Source organism: Mauremys reevesii, linkage group 21 (genome assembly GCF_016161935.1).
Source record: "Mauremys reevesii isolate NIE-2019 linkage group 21, ASM1616193v1, whole genome shotgun sequence".
Lineage (NCBI taxonomy): Eukaryota > Metazoa > Chordata > Testudines > Geoemydidae > Mauremys > Mauremys reevesii.
In genome coordinates this window covers 9,712,220-9,730,133 of record NC_052643.1, presented here as the reverse complement: position 1 = coordinate 9,730,133, position 17,914 = coordinate 9,712,220, and the positions used below count along the sequence as shown (strand labels likewise).

Here is a 17,914-nt window from a genome sequence, read left to right as displayed (position 1 = left end):
TGGGTCTGGTGCTGTCCCCTAGTGTCAGTGAGTACTGAATTTTATAACTCTGGTATTTTGGCTATTACTGCCTAATGTCTCATCTCTTGCAAGGTGAAAATAAAACTCCAAAATATTGAGTAACTTTTTCTAACTTGAGGGGGGAGTAAATTCTTTCTATAAAGGAGGAGGGAAGTGGGGAGAAGAAATAGGGCTTACATGGAGATTTTATCTCTTGTCCTGTAAGAAAAAGGGCACTCTGTAATAGCCCACACAGAGCAATTTTTCTGATATTCACTGCTGACATCTTCTGCCAGTGTTCACCACTGAACTCTTTCTCGCTGATGGCCATAGAATAAGTCTCTAAATTCCCCTGGTAGTCAGCCTGGGTATTTTATGCTGACTGTTTCTTAAAAACAGGCAGCGATGAGCATGACTACGAACGTGGGCCTTGGAAAGTTTTAGAACACACAGCTGTCAGTCAAAAGGGAATAGCACCTCAGGAGAGATGGAGAGGCACATTAAAATCATTTCATAGCTCTGATGGAGGGATTCGTATATCCCAACTGATAGTAGTTGTTTATACATTTTAATGTGATTTAATTTTTAGCATCTTGGCATTGATCTGGCAGCATAACCGGACTGGGAGGGAACAGTTGCTGCATTCCCATCTGATCCTAGTGGATTTGCAGTAGGAAGATCACGTATCTTTCCCCCTACTCCTTACTTCCAAATAAATTGCAATATGGCCTCAAAAATCTCTATCTGGAAAGCTTTTTGGAAGTGGGATGGGGGTGAGTGAGGGCTCAGGTGGCATTGGTGTATAGTTGGTACAAGGTCTTTCCCCAAAGTGCCAGGGTTTGGTCTCTGGGTGTGTGGAGGGGTGGGGAGCAAAGAGAGGCCAATGCCACAATCAGGGTTATGTGTTCTGTTTGCTCACTGTCTGCAGACTTGTTTTCTGGTTGCTGTGGTTTTTGTCTGCTTGTTTTCCTCCTTTCAGCTGTTGCTTCTCTGTTCTGCCTTTTGCTGCACTAACGAAAGCTCTTTCTATGTTTTTACAGGCTCTTTCTTGATAAGGATATGCCTAGGTATTTTCTGTTTGCTTCCTTTGGCACATAAAGGTTCTTGTGGAATAGAATGCTTTATGTCTCACTTGTGTTGCTGCCATTTCCTTTTTAGCTTTTTAGTGGATTTTGTCAGCAAACCTCTTGGCTCTTCTGGGAGTGGTGCATTTCCTCCTCCCTTGTGTGCTGGGAATTTGTCAATGTACAGTTCAATAGGTGAACACATGAAGACAAATTTCCTTCATTGTTCAACAGAGACATCTTACAATGGTCCTTGCTTCATTCTTTCAAAGGTATCAACAGAACATAACTCCTCCCCCCTTCTCCTTCTTTGTCCTTCAGCCGACAACCATGGCCAGCATTTAGTATCTCTGACTACCTGTAACATATTTGCCACATTGGAAGTCCCAGGACTGGGACTGAATGGCGAGGTTACTGGTTCAAATCCAGCCCGAGACGATAGTGAACAAAGCCTGTTGCCATCAGGTGACGGTTTGATGGCATTCAATTCTTAATTTGTTGTTGCATCCCAAAATTATCATTGCAGTGGCTATTAATTGGCCTGCGTAGGGGCTGAGAAGCCAAGAATTGAAAGGAGACATTGACTAGTCTCCCATCTGACAAGTTTCTCCAGTTCATGGCCAAGGCATGCTGGCTGAGCAGCGTGGGGGATCTTGCACTGCTGCTGCCTATACTCTACCTGCGTACACAAAGAAGCAGCTTTCACTAATGCTAAAGTTAGTTTTAAAATGGAACCTAAATAATTATTGGATTCCCATCTCGGCTCCTACCTTCTTCCTTGCTTTGCCTTATTCTGCACTCCCGTCACTCCCAGGTATCACTTGTCACCTGCTCTGTGTTGAAAGCACAAGAGGTTTGCTCACTTTGAGTTTTTGTTTGTCTGCCTCCTTATTTGTTTTAGCAAGGTCTGGTTTGGATGAGGTAGACGTATATGTATTCATCCCATGACCAGAACAAATGCAGTAGTGTACCTGTAGAAGTCTTACTTTCACTTGGCAATTGGGATTGCACTGACTTGTTCACTCACATTTCCTCACTTTGCTGATGTAGCTTTGCCCTACTGAGCAACCATTACTCCCGTCTGTATTCTCTAGGTCTTAATAAAGCTGTGGAAGTAGTCCTATTGAACAGCACAGACAGCATAGCTTGTGGGGGAGTTTTAGTGCACTTGCTGTCCATCTCTGGAGTCCTGGTTTACATTTGTGTTCTCAGCCTGAGGAGTTTAGTGAGCTCAATCCAGTCCCTGTTTTTACTCCCATGACAGATTGTGCACCCAATAGTCCATATTCAGAAGTGGTTCTTGACTCACATGGAAGAGGGGGTATTGCAGTTGCTGATTGAGTGGCATGTTGTTAGTGAAGCCCATGCAACACTTGCCTACACTGTGCCCTTTTCCATCCATGCTACATCTGCTACTTTCATGAAAATGGCAATTCACCTTTGCTAGACCGAGGTACCCAGGGTCTCCATTATGGCGTTATAATTCTCCTGTGGGGCAAGGCACTGACTGACCATAGCACTGATTAATGCAGTCAGACAGTGTGCGCTAATGTGGATTGCACATTTTGGCACCAACTTCTTAGACATTATGTGAACCTCCGAGTAACTGAGCATTTGAGGGCCCAGCAGGAAGAAGCTCTACACCAAGCTGAGTGCAGTAATCACCATGCAGCACTTTCAGATGAGAAGTGAGGGATAAGAGCAGCAGCATATGGGTAAAGGGGGCCCCAGTCTCAATTTTCTCTGCCAGGCAATCCAGAGCCGCACGTACTTTGGCTCAGAGTTGCACTTCTGCTTATGTAGCTGAAGCATAAAAGTCTCCATCATAACGGTGGTGGAACAAAAGATTAAAATAATGGGGTTCAATTAACGCAGCTCTGTAAAGGATTAGAAAACAAACTTTCTGTCCCTGATCCCTTGTCCTGTCTGAGAAGTGAGGTCCCCTGACATTTTAGTGCCCTTCAGATCTCCTCTTCTTTAGGCTTCAGCCCCTGCTCCTTTGGCACAGGGCTCTCCTGTGGCACTGTTTTTCTTCCTTCAGTTAAGGCAGGCCAGGCAGCAATATTTTTGTAGAGATAGAATGTAATGCTGTTTGGCACCACTGAATTGGATTGGCTGTTTCTATGGCCCTCATGGGCTACTGAATCCCCTTTCTGAGCTCTATTGACCTATGTAATCCATCTAGGAAGAGGGGGGATTTATAGGATGCTAATTTTAAGACTGGCACTCTTGTCTCTGCCCTGTCTGCTCTCAGACAAAAAGAGGCAGGATGAGAAATGGCTTGTTTCTTTATTTTGTTTTCTCTCTAGATTTTGCCTCTAGTTTCTTTTCTCATCTTTCTGGTGTAGCTCTGGGCACTAGCACAGGAGTTCTTTAAAGATGGCTTATAGAATGAACTTTTACTAGGTTCATAACAGATGAGTATACCTCTTCCTTGCAGCCCATACTCACAGTTTGGTAGTGGAGGGGGCCGTCAAACCTAGACCACTTCTCAGCTACTGATATTTGGGGAGGGGGCACTTCAGAGCGTGTGGGGAGGGGATCAAAGTGAGATTACAAAAGAGGCCTTTGTGCAGCAGGCCACAGCTGCCCTTCTCCCTGCACACCCAGTTGGAAAATCGTTATTTCAGCTTGTAATTGGTCTGCAAAGCTTCATCTGAGGGATAGGTTGGAGTGGTCCTGAGAATAGTTTGGGAATAAACAGCTTGTGTTTTTTCCTTATAGGTTTACAGGAGAAGAAACCCTTGTTGCCTTAATTAAAGACTTAGACCTGTTTTGGGGTTATTCTGATTGCCTAAAGAATCTATTGTGTTGTATTGCTTAGTGCTACCGGCTTCTGTCCTCTTTCGTTTTGTGAGTCTGATTAGCACTATGGTGTATTCCTGTATGTCAGCCCCAAAACATACCTCAGACTAAGGACAATGATTACAGAAAGAATCTTTCCATGTGTCTTGGAATCATATATTCTATGCACTTGGAAAGAGCTGAATCCATTTTTAAACTCTGTCCTCTCATCCCAACTTCCTCCATGGTTTTATGGTGCTCTTCTTTCCCTCGTCTTTTCTTCTACAGTCTCTCAATTCATCCCCTTCCTCTGAGCTTTAAGAGGAGTCTTCATCTCATAACAGGCCAGGGCATATTCAACTCCAAGTTAATTTAGATGTAGATGGATAGTCCTGGATGCATCTGTGAAGCTGGTGGGTGAGGATGCCCTGGAGCTCTTCAGATGTTGAAGATGGGGCTTTACTACAGGTGTTCACTGTCTAACCAACCCTGCTTAATAAAAAACATCATTAGATGGAGTCCAGGAGGAGGCACTTTGCTCTCATTTGCAGTGGAGGCAGAGGTGCTTTTACTATTAAACTTTTGTTGTACTTTCTTCAGGACTTTCTATCGTTTTGAGGCTGTTTGGGATAGCTCCTTGCATAACTCCCTCCTCCTCAATCGAGTGACACCCTATGGAGAGAAGATCTATATGACCTTGTCTGCATATCTGGAGGTGAGCATATTGTGCCCCACAGCTCATGTATGGAATTGGGTGGAAAGAAGCAGCCAATATAGTAGGTAATATGCGTCCTAGATAAAATTGTGCTTAATATGATGTGATCATTGCCAGGGGATGCAGCTAGAAATCTAACTAGCAATGTGGGTCTTTTGATTTTTCAAAAGCCTGATGAGTAGGGCACTACTTAATTTGAGATATTGCAGAAATTGTGACTCCTGCAATATTAGGCTTCCACTGCAATTTTGTCAGACGGGTGGCTGACGGTAGGAGCAGGTTTTCCAAGTTACTGCAAATAATCAAGGTCCATTACTACTTTTCCGTGATTTTCCCTATCTTGTCCGCAACTCAGCCGCAATTATTTGACAGTCATCCCACAATTCGAGTAGGGCCTTACCGATGAAGAAAAAACAGTGTCACTACCAAGACAGTGAAACTGAATGTTCTGGTATGTATGGATGTAGGCCCCCAGACATCATTTGCTCGGTGTTTGAGAGCCATTTGTTTCTTTGTTCTAGCTTGACCACTGCATCCAACCAGCTGTGATTACCAAGGATGTCTGTATGGTCTTCTACTCACGAGATGCCAAGATCTCACCACCACGCTCGCTACGCAATCTCTTTGGCAGCGGCTACTCCAAATCCCCAGACTCGTAAGTTTAATAGGCAATTTCAGTTGCTTTTGTTTAACAGCAGAGTGTAGTGTAGTTCTTTTATTATATGTTGCTACAGGTGCTCCACCATAGGATGTACAAGTGCTTGTGTGCTTACAACTGGAGATTGTAAAGTGGTGTCCATAGGGTGGCCAACTTTCTAATTTGTGAAATTAGAGCACCAGAACCTCCCTTGCTCCTTTCTCCGCTTCTTCCCCTAAGGCCCCACCCCCTGCTCTGCCTCTCTTTTCCCCCCATCCCCTACTTGCTGCTCTCTCCACCCCCACCCCCTGCCCTCTGAGCAGGGCCCTAGGGGTGGAGGGGTGACTGGGGTGAATGGAGAGAGAGAGCCAAGCTCCAAGGGTGAGTAATTGGGGCAAGATGTGGGAGGAAGAGCTGTGCTCTGGGGATGGGAGGTGAGTGGGGTGGGGCAGGGCAGGGGATGGAGAGCTGCATTTAGGATAGGACTGGGGAGCCGACAGTACCTCTCTGCGTGGGAGCTATTGCTGAGTGCTCCACTGCTCCTCCAGGCTCCAGCAGCAGCTGCTGCTCTTCCTACCCCCTGGTGATGGAGGCCAGTTACTACAGGCAACTGGACTTCTAGTGTCTAGACAGCACTGCTGACTGGGCACTGCCAGGTTCCCTTTTTGACCGGACTTTCTGGTCGAAAACTGGATACCTGGCAATCCTAGGTGTCCATGAGCACATGTCTGCACATGGAGCAGCTCCTCATGCTCCCTTATGAAGGCATATAGGGAGACATGAACCCGCCGCCCTCAATTACTTCTCAACCACCTGCAGCTTGAGTATTGAGATGGAGCAAAATGTTACAGCTTCCTGCCTTTTTCATGCATAGTGAAATTTCTTATTTAGTTATCTACTTGGTTATGTTAGGGTCCAGTGCTTAGGAGACACCCACATCTTGTCAAAGTGCAAGGTCTGCTCAGGGTTTAAAGGCAGGTCAAAAAAGGACAGCAAGGCTATGTTGATACTCCTCTTAATGAAGTGCTCCCTAGCTTGTGAGGTGTCCATACCCCTCCTATACATGAGCCCCAACATCTCAGGCTGCTTCAGTGACTTCTGGAGCCTCGGCAGCAGGCCGAGGGACCAAGACTTCCAGGAAAACAAAGAAGACAGGTAGGTTGCTACATAAATCCCACTTCCGGGAGACCTTGCATCACGTAAGGGATACTGCTTATGCTCCAGCCGACTTGGTACTGAGTAGTCGGTACTGCATAAAAAGTCATGTGCAGAGAAGTTTTCTGCTCTCAGGCAGCTCCTACATCAGTACTGTCTGACATCTCTCAGGACTGTGATGTACGCAGGGCTACTCTGATGCCATCTCCTTCTTACAGCTATAAGGTCAGAGAAGCTCCCTTGGTGAATGCGGTACTGGAGAATTCAACATCTCCTCACCAGTCTGTATTCCCAACACTGATACTGACTCAGGCTTTGGCCATAGATTGTCATAGCCCTCCTCCACCTTCCAGATTCCTTTCTGTGGAAGACCTTGACTCTCACAAACCAGAGTTCCCTCTATCAAGGAGGTCTACCAGAGCCCTTGCCCCAACAGCTGCAACCTGACGCTCAGGTGGGCTTCCATTCTTTACCAGCAGCAATGCCTATGGGGGCCCCCTTAGCCCAGAAAATACTTCAGACACAGATCTCAGAACAGGGCTCTGGTGCAGTGCTGTACCATCACACTCCCATGAGTCAGTTTACTGAAGAGGACCTTCCAGAGCCCACCAGGTGCCTTAGACCTAAGGGATGTGTGTATCTTGGGGACCCATCCCCCAGCTGAATGGGCTTACCGGAACTCCAGGGGGCACTTCGCTGAACAATTCTAAGAGTACCAGCTAGGAAGAAATCCCAACATCACCGGTACCATATCATCCACAGGCACCAATGGACCATTCTCCATTACCATATGCTCCATCAGTACTGGAAGAACAAGAGCCACAGACTAAGTCACTTCCTTCAGCCAAGTCATCGTCCTCCCTGGATGATATGATGATGCCATCACCAGCCTCTTATGTGGATGACTTTAAGGCTTTCCAGGACTTCATTAAATGCCTGGAGGACTCCCTCCAGACTCCTCTAGAAGAGGTCCAGGAGTCTTGGCACTCCCTGGTGAACCTTTTAAATATTACCCCCGGGGGAAAATTGCCCTACCAACTAACGAGGCAATGTTATCGCCTGTATGCACTCTATGCCAAATACCTGCCACAATTCCACCCACCTGCAAGTAGGCGGATCATAAATACCATATTCCAATAAAGGAAATGAAAAACTTGTCCCATCCCACCCCTTACTCTCTGGTGGTGGATGCAGTCAGTGAAAGGAATTGTCAGGCCTGTTCTAGACTCTCTCTAACTTGGACAAAGAGTCCAAGCAACTGGTCCTACTGGGCAGAAAGAGCTACTCATTGGTGGCTTTTCAGTTTGAAGTCACAAACTTACCAGGCCTTTATAGCAAAATATGATTTTAACCATTATTCTACATTTACACTCTTTTTTTTGGCCTTATGGAAGGGGTTCAATATAGACCAGTTTCAGTCCCTCATCCTGGAGGGTCAGTTAATTGAGAGAGTGTTCCTGTAGGCTACTCTCGCTGCTGTTGCCGCAACTTGTAGATCCATAGCTACTGCTGTGGTTATGCAAACAGCATCTTGGCTCCAGACTTCTGGACTCCTGAGAGAGATGCAGAATACTATTCCTAGACCTTCAGAGCCTTGAGGAAGAGATCCAAACCTTAAAAAAGGGAACTGTCCCCCTTTTTTACAACTACCCAATCTGCACCTCCCTCTAAGAGACAGTTTTGACACCTTGGTTGAGGGCATTGAGCAACCTTTTTCCACAGATCTTCTGATGCACTACTCTACTATCTTACCCTCCTTTTTGGAGAGAAACTATCCCACTTCCTACCTGCCTGGGAGCACATTGCCTCAGACAGATAGAAATTAGCAGTGGTCAGTGTGGACTATTCCACTTGCACTCTATTGCTCCCTTCCCCCATCTCCCTGAGCTCTTAAAGCAGGAGGTCCAATCTCTCCTACTCTTGGGGGCAGTCAAACTGGTTCCACCTGAGTTTATTGGAAGAGGGTTCTATTCAAACTATTTCCTAGTCCCCAAAAGAGACAGAGGATGGAGACCAAGCCTCAGTCTCTGAAACTTGAACACCTATGTCCTTTCACAGCACTGCCGGATGGTGACACTAACTACCATAATTTTATCCCTAGATCCAGGAGACAGGTGTCTTCTAGGTCAAGGGAAATGAACCAATTTCATATAGCCATCAATCCCTCCCACAAGCGCTTCATACACTTCGTAATAGACTCAGATCATTACCAGTACTGAGTCCTCCACTTCGGGCTTTCTGCAGCCTCGAGGGTCTTTACAAAGATCCTCAGTCTGTCAATTGGGCATTGCAGAAACCATACTTGAACAACTTGCTGCTCATGAGTTGGTCAGTTCTAAAGGTTGTCAGCAACCTCCCAAGGCTTTAGCCCTTTTTCAGTCTCCGGGCCTTTGCATCAATCAGGAGAAATCTAGAATTAACTCCAGTCCAAAGAAAATAATTCACTGGAGCCACTCTAGACTCCCTAACTGTCTCCCCAAAGAAGGATTCTCCACTCTGTCCAGTCTAATCTCAACAGTGCAGCACAGCCCGCAAACTGCAGGGATCTGCCTACAACTCTTGGACCCCATGTCGGCCTCCATGTTTGTCATGCCTCAAGCAAGACTGTATCTCAGGTGCCTTCAGACATGGCTATGGTCTATGTATACCCCAAACAGACACAACCTCTCCAAACTTATCTCAGTACCTCTGAAAGTTTTGAGCGCTCTCAGGTGGTGGAAGGCCCCACAGAAGGGCTGCATGGGAACCTTGTTCTCACATTTCCCACCCTCAAAAATTCCCACAACAGACTCCTATCTCTTGGAATGGGGGGACTCACCTCCAAAGGGCCAGAAACCAGGACAGGTGGCTCACACAAGAGGCCACGCCTCCACGTCAACACTCTGGAGCTGAGAGCAGTTGGATATGCTTGTCAATGCTTCCTTCACAATATACAAGGTCACTCCATCAGGATAATGCTGGACAACAGGACAGCAAAGTAGTATTTCAACCAAAAGGGTGGAGCAAGATTCCAGTCCTTGTGCTTAGAATTGCTAAAACTGTGGAACTGGTGCATTTCCTGTCAGATAGAAATCCAGGCCTCCAGAATGTAATTGCAGATTCCCCGAGCAGGAACTTCCATCAGGACCATGAATGGGAGCTCAGTGATTCGGTCTTCCCAGCATTTGCCAAACTCCCAGAAGTAGACCTCTTTGCTACCCAACCAATACGAAATGTCACCTTTTCTGCTCCAAGGGGGAGGATATGGCTGCAACACATTGGGGAGACGCCCTGTTAACACCGTTGTCTGTACTCTGCTATATGCTTACCCACCTTGCTCAAACTGTGACAGGAAAGAGCAAGGATTATCCTCATAACGCCATCCTGGACAAGACAAGTGTAGTACTCAAACCTGATTCAACTCTCTGTAGCAACACTTTGTTGCTTTCCTCTCAGCAAGGATTTCCTTTTAAAGAACTCAGGGACCCTGATCCATCCCAACCCCTTGTCCTTGAACCTGAGAGCATGGTTCCTAAAGGCTCTCAAGCATGGAGTTTAACCTGTTAGAAGAACTGACAGGACCTTATGCAATCTAGCAGGAGATGTACTATTTGCAAAACTTACCTTCAAAAGTGGAAATGCTTTTATTCCTGGTTTTCTCTTCACTCCTGTCAAACAATAAGCTCTGCTCTCCATGATACTAGACTACCTGTTGGACTTAGACACTGGTCTGTGTGTGAGCTCAGTCAAGGTACATTTGGCTGCTATCACTGCCTTCCACTCGCTGAGTGCGTCTCGGTTTTTGCCCACCCTACTATGACTAGATTCCTTAAGGGAATACACAACTTTCATCCTGTACAGAACCCAACCACCCCACCCCCCAGTGGAATCTTAATTTGGTTCTCAATGCCCTGAGGAAACCGCCCTTTGAACCAATGGCTGTCTGTCCGGTCCTCCACCTCTCCCTCAAGACTTCATTCCTTAAAGCCATCACTTAAGTTAGATGAATGGGAGAACGAGGGGCTCTCCTACCAGACCCAGCTTTTACTGTCTTCCACAGAGATAAGGTTACACAACCTCCCCATCCTCTTTTCCTCTCTAAGGTCTCTTTGGAATACTATATTAAGCAGGAAATCAGTCTACTGGTGTTCTATCCAAAGTCTCATGTCTCCAGAGATGAAACCAGCTTACATACACTAGATGTAAGGAGGGCTCTTGGCTTCTTCCTTGACAGGACTAAGACCTTCAAGACCTCTCCCAGCCTATTTGTATCTTTTAAAGAGAGGATGAAGGGACAGCCCTTTTCCATGCAGAGACTGTCAAAGTGGGCCTTGGGTTGCATATTAATATGCTATGAGACTGCCAGGGTACTATCCCTTCATAGAGTGACAGCACACTCCCCTAGGGCTCACATCTATAGCCCTCTTGAAAGATGTACGCATTGCAGAAATCTGCAGAACTGCAACTTGGTCCTCCATCCATACATTCACCAAGCATTATACTATCTTACCTGCTTCCAGAGTTGGCATGATGTTTGGCGACAAAGTCCTCTGAACTGTCTTAGACCTGCCTCCTCAGCATCCATGTCCATTTTAAGTTACTGTTTGGGAGTCTCCTACAGTGGAGTACCCAGAGGGACATACACTCAAAGAAGTTACTCACTGGTACAGTATCTTGAGTTCTTCTAGATGTTTTGTCCCTATGGGTGCTCCCATGTTGTCCTTCCCCTCTGCTGCGGAGTCTCTGGCTTTGCAGTCAAGAAGGTACTGGGTGGTGGTGAGTCACACCCCTCTATATGCCCTCATAGGGGATCATTAGGAACTGCACTGAGCAGGCATGGACCCCTGAACACTGCTTTACAATCTCTAGTCAAGAGTGCACTGGCACATCCATGTCCTACAGTGGAGATAAAACATCTTGAACTCAAGTTACTATACAGGTAAGTAACCTCTCATTTTTAATATACAGGCTGAAAGAGAATGCAACGTGGTACTTTTTAAGGCTCTTAATTGAAAGCCTGCTTAGCTGTAGTTCCCAGCTCTATTAGAGGGCATAAAATGCTCTTCCTTTATTAGGTTTAACTCAGTAAAAACCAAACAGACTGTCCCTCATATTTCCTGTCTTCCAGACTTGTCTCTGTAACCCGCCCTTGAAAAGATATTTTAATGGAGGGGAGACACATTTTCCAGCTGGCCTGTAGAGGACATTGGTCCTTAACTGTAATTTGCTTAATCAGCAGCTTCCTATGGATAATGGGCTAGAAACAGGGAAGGACAGGAGACAGAGTGGAGGTGCCATCTTTGGGGAGCTGGTGTCCTGGCTAGTTGATCTGTCAGGCTTACAGTGGACAAGGGTTTCTACTTTTCAAATACAAGTTTATTTCTATTTTGGGGGCAAAGGGTCCTCTAAATCTTGAAGATGTAAACTTTTTCAGAGACCGTGTACCTTTTCTATTACTTGAAATATAACAAGTGTCCTCTCTGTGGGTATTTTGGAAACAGCAATCGAGTAACTGGAATCTACGAGCTGAGTTTATGCAAAATGGCAGACACAGGAAGCCCAGGTAAGCAGGAACAGCATGTGCATTCAAATGTAGGGGTGTGTAAGTTTGTGAGTCGGTTATGGCAGATGGAGAGACTGCAAATAACAGATGTGTGGACAAGAGGGAATAAATTGCCATATTGAGGAGAAGTAGTGCCTATGTGGTGCAGAGCTTTGGAGCGAGCATTGCTGTTTTGTGGAAACCTTAAACTGCCTCTTACCTCTGATTTAGATGTATATTCAGGGCATTGTCAATCCCTGCATCCCTGAATTCAAACATTTTAAACTCCCTTACATTTTCTCTCATAGAAGTGTCGGAAGAAATTGGGCAATGTAGCTGATGAGGCACTGAGCCTTATCCTACAACAAGTTCAGTTTATAGATATCAATTGAGTTTTTAGTGTTTGCAGTTCAGGTGACTGTGGAGCTGCTTATCTCTGGAGTGGTCTAGTCATCCTGCCTGCAGGACTGTGTTTATCCATATCCCTGTATGCTGGGAATACCTATGTCCCTCCAGGCACAGTCTGTTCAGACATTTGGAGGACTATTCAGTTGGTTTCTTTGAGAAATGGAGTGGATTTTTTTAACATTTAATGCTAGAAATTCCCAGTATAATCCTAACCAAAAGGGAGGCGAGGAAAGGTGTAAGTGAGAGAACACCTGTGATGAATGGATATGGTGTAATAATGGCCCAACTGCACTAGTCCTTCTGTGAATTGGGGCCAAATCTAAAGACAGCACAGGTGGCATAGTTGCATGAGGACAGCTCCAATTAATAAGAGGTTGTGTGTCAGGGTCCAGGAAGGAGGGGCACCATAGATAGCTCCTTCAAATTAGTGAAGTTGGGACTTGGGGGAGCAGTATCGGGGTGAGGGAGAATTCTCAATGATTTTTCCTCCCACCCTTTCCTAAGGACTGAATTTCAGAGCTTGCAAATACCTGATACAATAATTCACACCCATTTATCTTGAAGCTCCCATAATATCACCAGGCCTTGAAGAAAAATGCATTTAAATGTTTCTGTTGAATTGGACTGATCAGGGTTCAGGTTGTTATGGAAGTAAGGGAAAGATATTTCTGGGCTAGGGCAGAGGGTGGAACTAAAATAATTCTTCTCTCCCCCTGGGTCTGGTGTGTGAGTGATGAAGGCATTGCTACTGATGTAATCCTGGTTATTTTATCTACACTGAGTTGAGTTGGGGGTGTGTGGGTTCCCTGCCAGTTGCTATACATTAAGTCTGTATTGTATCTTTTCCCAATCTGCTGTTTTTAACCTGCGCCGCTACTCTGTACTTGACTTCTCAGGAATGCAGAGGAGGAGAAGGAAAGTCCTGGATACGTCTGTGGCATATGTCCGTGGGGAAGAGAACCTGGCAGGTTGGAGGCCCCGTGGTGACAGCCTCATTCTAGAGCACCAGTGGGAACTGGAGAAGCTGGAGCTGCTGCATGAGGTACACAAAGGGGGAAGGGGGGAAAGGGAAGAGCAAGACAGAACTATATCTTCCAGTAGCCTTTTATGCTGATTGTAACCTCCAAATTGGGAGGGCCTTGCAAGGGAATTTTTGTTTTAGCATTTTCAGCAAGGCTAGGCCTTGGGTAGGTTCCCCACCAGATGGGTACAGAGAAGAGGCTGTTCATGCCAGTGAAAACAGCCTTCAGTTCTCAATGCATTCAGCAAAAGCAATGATTAACTTTTTAGTGTGTTACCAGTTATTTCTGCTCCCAGGCCTCATGACTCTCTCTGGTAGATGTCCTATTGAGAGAGAAAGGGATTCCCATGCTCTTGAGGGTGAAGAATGTCCTAGAATTGATGCTTAATTCTGTTGATTCTCAGGTGGAAAAGACTCGTCACTTCCTGCTACTGCGTGAGAAACTTGGCGACAGCATCCCCAAATCCTTGAGTGACTCGCTGTCCCCCAGTCTGAGCAGTGGGACCCTCAGCACCTCCACCAGCATCTCCTCCCAAATTTCCACTACCACTTTTGAGAGTGCTGTCACGCCCAGTGAAAGCAGCGGCTATGACTCTGCAGACATTGAGAGCCTGGTGGATAGGGAGAAAGAGCTGGCAACCAAGGTACAGGCTGCCCAGAGAACGGAACAGGTCCATTGTTGTGGCACTGAAGATGCAGTAAAGATGTTAGAAAGAGTGAAAATATCTAGGGCTTAATCTTTGAAGGAAACACAAGCCTTTCACCTGCACTACTTGGGCAATACAAAAAAATATCTGATGGACCTCTATCATTCCTAACTGGGGCAAAATGATCAGATGGAAAAGAGGGACAATGAGCTGACATACTCTTTTTTTTAGCTGGTACCTTTTTGGTTTTATTCATTAGCTGTATGAAATCCTTCTGCTAGATCTTCTCCAGTTCAGGGGATACTTGGTTTACAAGTGCACTTTAGGACCTAGAAACTAGTTCTGTTGTCTCGTGTCCTTTTCTTTTACTTTTCCATACTCAGCCCCTCATATTCTATGGCGAATGTGCTGTGTTATATACAAAGTCTTGTTTAAATAAGCTGCATAATCAAAGTTCTCTTCTCTCAAACCAGCCAGTAGATGTCTCCCTTCAGTGAAATTTAAAGAGATTACTGGGGTTGCACTTTAATGCCATACCCAGCAGAGTGCTCCTGCATATGGAAGTGTTGGGTAGTGTAATCACAGGAATTGTATGACTGATATCTGTTTTTTTTGTTGGTGTCATCACACTCGGTCTTGGGCAGACACTAGCTCACTAATTCTTGAGTGGGCCTTGGTAGATTGCCTGTTGTGTGCTCTATTGCTACCTAAAATGTAATTGGAAACACCTGTTGTCTTTTGCTTTTTCTCAGTGCCTGCAGCTTCTTACCCATACTTTCAACCGTGAATTTAACCAGGTGTACAACAGCATCAGTGATTGTAAGGTAAGGTGCTTGCTGTAGCTGCTGTGACAGTGCCTTTTCTGTCCACTATTTAATCTGCTGGAGTCTTAAAATACTGAATATTCTCCAAGTTGAAGTATGATTTGTAGGTACTGTGTATTGAAAGGCTGCCTGTTTGTGTAAAGTAAAGATTCTCATGCAATCATGGTGAAAACACAAGAGATAGTTGCACCTGAATATGATACAACTGATATTGGAGTCAAACCATTTTGTTTCACTTCAGTCTATTGGGGTGTTGAATGGCCCCCCAAGTTCTAATTGCTTTCCCTACGCTTTGGAATGGTGCAGGTGAAGTCTCTTCTGGGTTTAGTACTAGTGCTCCAGCTTGTATTATAGTTCACCTCATGGCATGGAGTGCTCATTATCATCATGTTCCTCAGTTTCCCAGCAACTAAGGATAAACTGAACAACTCATTTGAGAACTGACTTTAGATACAAATGACAATAAAGAAATGAATCTGATACAAAACCGACCACCCAATGTTGCGTTGATGGATTCTGTATGCAGATCATCAGGTGCCTAGCACACTGTCAGACATTACCCACAGAAGTGCTACATTATCTGCTTTTCAGACAAGGAGATTTCTACAAAGAGGGATTAGGTGCAAAAATATGGCTGTTGTGGTGGTTATCTAATAGAGGTAATTAGTATTGGTAGAAATACTCCACTGACCACTCCTAATTATGAATACTGAGTGCAATGTTATCTTACCAAGGTGACAGACACCAACTACAAAAATCTTATCCTGCAGTGTTTTGTGTGTGTTCTTGTAGCTATCCGATATCTCTCCAATCGGACGTGACCCATCAGTGTCCAGTTTCAGTAGTGCCACCCTCACACCTTCATCCACCTGTCCCTCTCTGGCAGATTCAAGGTGCAATTCAGTGGATCAGAAGTAAGTAGAGTTTGCCGGGAGGAGGGGGGATTCTAAACAAACTCTTCCACTCTGCTGCTTCTCTTGGTAGTGTCCTTTCCGATTTCTCATTCATTTTTCTTTCTGCTTCTTCCCTTCTGTCTGCATGTGCTTTCTCATTCTGTCTCCTGCACTCTCTTCTGTGCATTTATTCTCTTCCCATTCTTTCCTCTTTCAAGCTTTTTTCTCACCATAAAGGGGCAGTCAGGTGAACACTGTTATGGACACCACTGCCTTTTTGGCATGTAAAACCCACTGTGGTTCTTGGGAGTCTGTCAAGAGAACAGATCATGATAGGCCAATTTGGCGAGTGACCTCTGTTGCTTTGTTTATGAAGGATGGTTTAGATAAAATTGGGGTTCACTTCTCACTGAAAGACAAGTTGGTGCTTTCCTCATTCCTTAGTCCTCATTGAGAGCATTGCTGACCAGGAAGTGCCCTCCTAGTATCTAGTCAGCTATAATCTGGGCACAGCCCCTCAGTGTTGTGGACTGTGCTTAGAGAGGGATGGAAGAGAGAGATGTTCCGAAGCAAACTACTGGTGAGCAGATCGCTTCTGTGTTCTGAGTTGAGGGCCTCAAGCTTGTGGTAAATGCTGTTTGAGAGTTGTACAAAAGGCTCCCAAGGGCCATGGCATGGCATATAATCACTCTGGAGCTGGAGGATCAGGCTCATGACAGAACAAAAGAGCATCTTATGCGAGAAGACAAACTTCAGAAATGCTTTCAGTTCTGCTGTCACAACCAGTTGCTTTGTAGTGATTACTTTTCTCCTGCTTCATTTTTGTTAAAAGGACTCCAGAAGCAAATTCCCGTGCCTCCAGCCCGTGCCCAGAGTTGGAACAATTCCAGCTGGTTACAACAGTGGAAACCTCCTTCCTGGCCAGAGCTGGAAAGAATGAATTCCTGAACCTTGTTCCAGATATTGAGGAAATCAGACCTGGGTAAGTCAATTGCTACAGTGTAAAATTTTCCTGCGCTCTCTAAAGCAGGGGCTTTCTTGGGTTTCCAGTTGTCTTGCCTCATCTGAGAAAGATGAACACAATAGCTACCAAGATTTGCCATCAGCACTAAAGCAGCAGCCTGCGAGAGACTCAGAGGCTAGTAGCAGGGTAGGGAAGAGTTCTGTTGATCTGTCTTCCATAGTGCTCAATCCTGCAAACACTTCATGCACAGAACTAGTTCTGCTACAGAATCTGACCTGTTTTATCCATGTTACTGCAGCATAGCTCTCTGTGCATCACTTGTCCCGTGTGCATAGCTAGGTGTCCTTTTGGAATGGGGAGATGGGGTTAAGCTTTCCTCTGAAGAAACTGACATTGGCTGGGATGGGAAACAGGACTATAGGCCCACTGGTCTGTTCCTATAGCCTTATTGCCATTTCACTCTGTTATTGGGCCATTCTAGCAGGGGCTGATTCACTTCATACTTTCTTGGATAAATATATTTCCCCTTTGTCTATTTCTTCAGCTCTGTGGTCTCAAAAAAGGGGTACCTCCACTTCAAGGAGCCACTCTCCAGCTCCTGGGCCAAGCACTTTGTGATAGTCCGCCGTCCATACGTCTTTATTTACAACAGTGACAAAGACCCTGTAGAGAGGGGGATCATAAACCTGTCCACAGCTCAGGTGGAGTACAGCGAGGATCAGCAGGCAATGGTGAAGGTCAGTATAAGTGCCTGAAAATGGCAGTCCTCTGTTTATTCACAGAACAGGAGCAGAATGCTGATGCTGCCCTGCCAATCTGACTGGTCTCTGATCTGGAGTAACCATCTCTAGGATTTAGCGGGATCAGTCTCAATGGTAGTTCAGCCATTGATGCTTCTGCTGAGGCTGCCAACAAGGCTCCCAGTTGGTGCAGTGGTGGTTTTTGTGATATGCATGCAAACCTACAGGGAGCTGGACTGAGACTATTGATCCACTATCAGTCACCGCCAGTCTGGGCAGGATTCAGACTGAGAGGTTTAAGCCTGTGTCCCCCTTTACCAGTCCCCTGATTCCTCTAGTCCCTCACATATACATTATATAGCAGATTGACTACAGCAAATTGATTTACTGCAATAGCTTTATTTGCATTATTGTAGCGCCTTGGAGTCCACATAATGTACCAGACCCCCCTTGTGTTCTGTACACACACAACAAAAAAATAGTCCCTGCCCCAAAGATTTTACCTTAGGATCTGGGTCCACGAGTAGTGGAACATATCTGT

At 45.6% G+C, this 17,914-nt stretch overlaps 1 protein-coding gene across 10 annotated transcripts in view; it reads left to right on the top strand.

Moving 5' to 3' along the window:
* The window catches only part of KIF1B (kinesin family member 1B), a 135,184-nt gene that overhangs the window by 111,255 nt on the left and 6,015 nt on the right, over positions 1-17,914 (top strand). For all 10 annotated transcript variants that reach the window (XM_039508951.1, XM_039508953.1, XM_039508950.1 and 7 more), the window contains 9 exons: positions 4,449-4,563; positions 5,085-5,218; positions 11,836-11,897; positions 13,181-13,326; positions 13,710-13,949; positions 14,705-14,776; positions 15,569-15,690; positions 16,502-16,651; positions 17,178-17,370. In XM_039508951.1, coding sequence (XP_039364885.1) covers positions 4,449-4,563; positions 5,085-5,218; positions 11,836-11,897; positions 13,181-13,326; positions 13,710-13,949; positions 14,705-14,776; positions 15,569-15,690; positions 16,502-16,651; positions 17,178-17,370 — 1,234 coding nt within the window. The remainder of the gene's footprint in view (positions 1-4,448; positions 4,564-5,084; positions 5,219-11,835; positions 11,898-13,180; positions 13,327-13,709; positions 13,950-14,704; positions 14,777-15,568; positions 15,691-16,501; positions 16,652-17,177; positions 17,371-17,914) is intronic.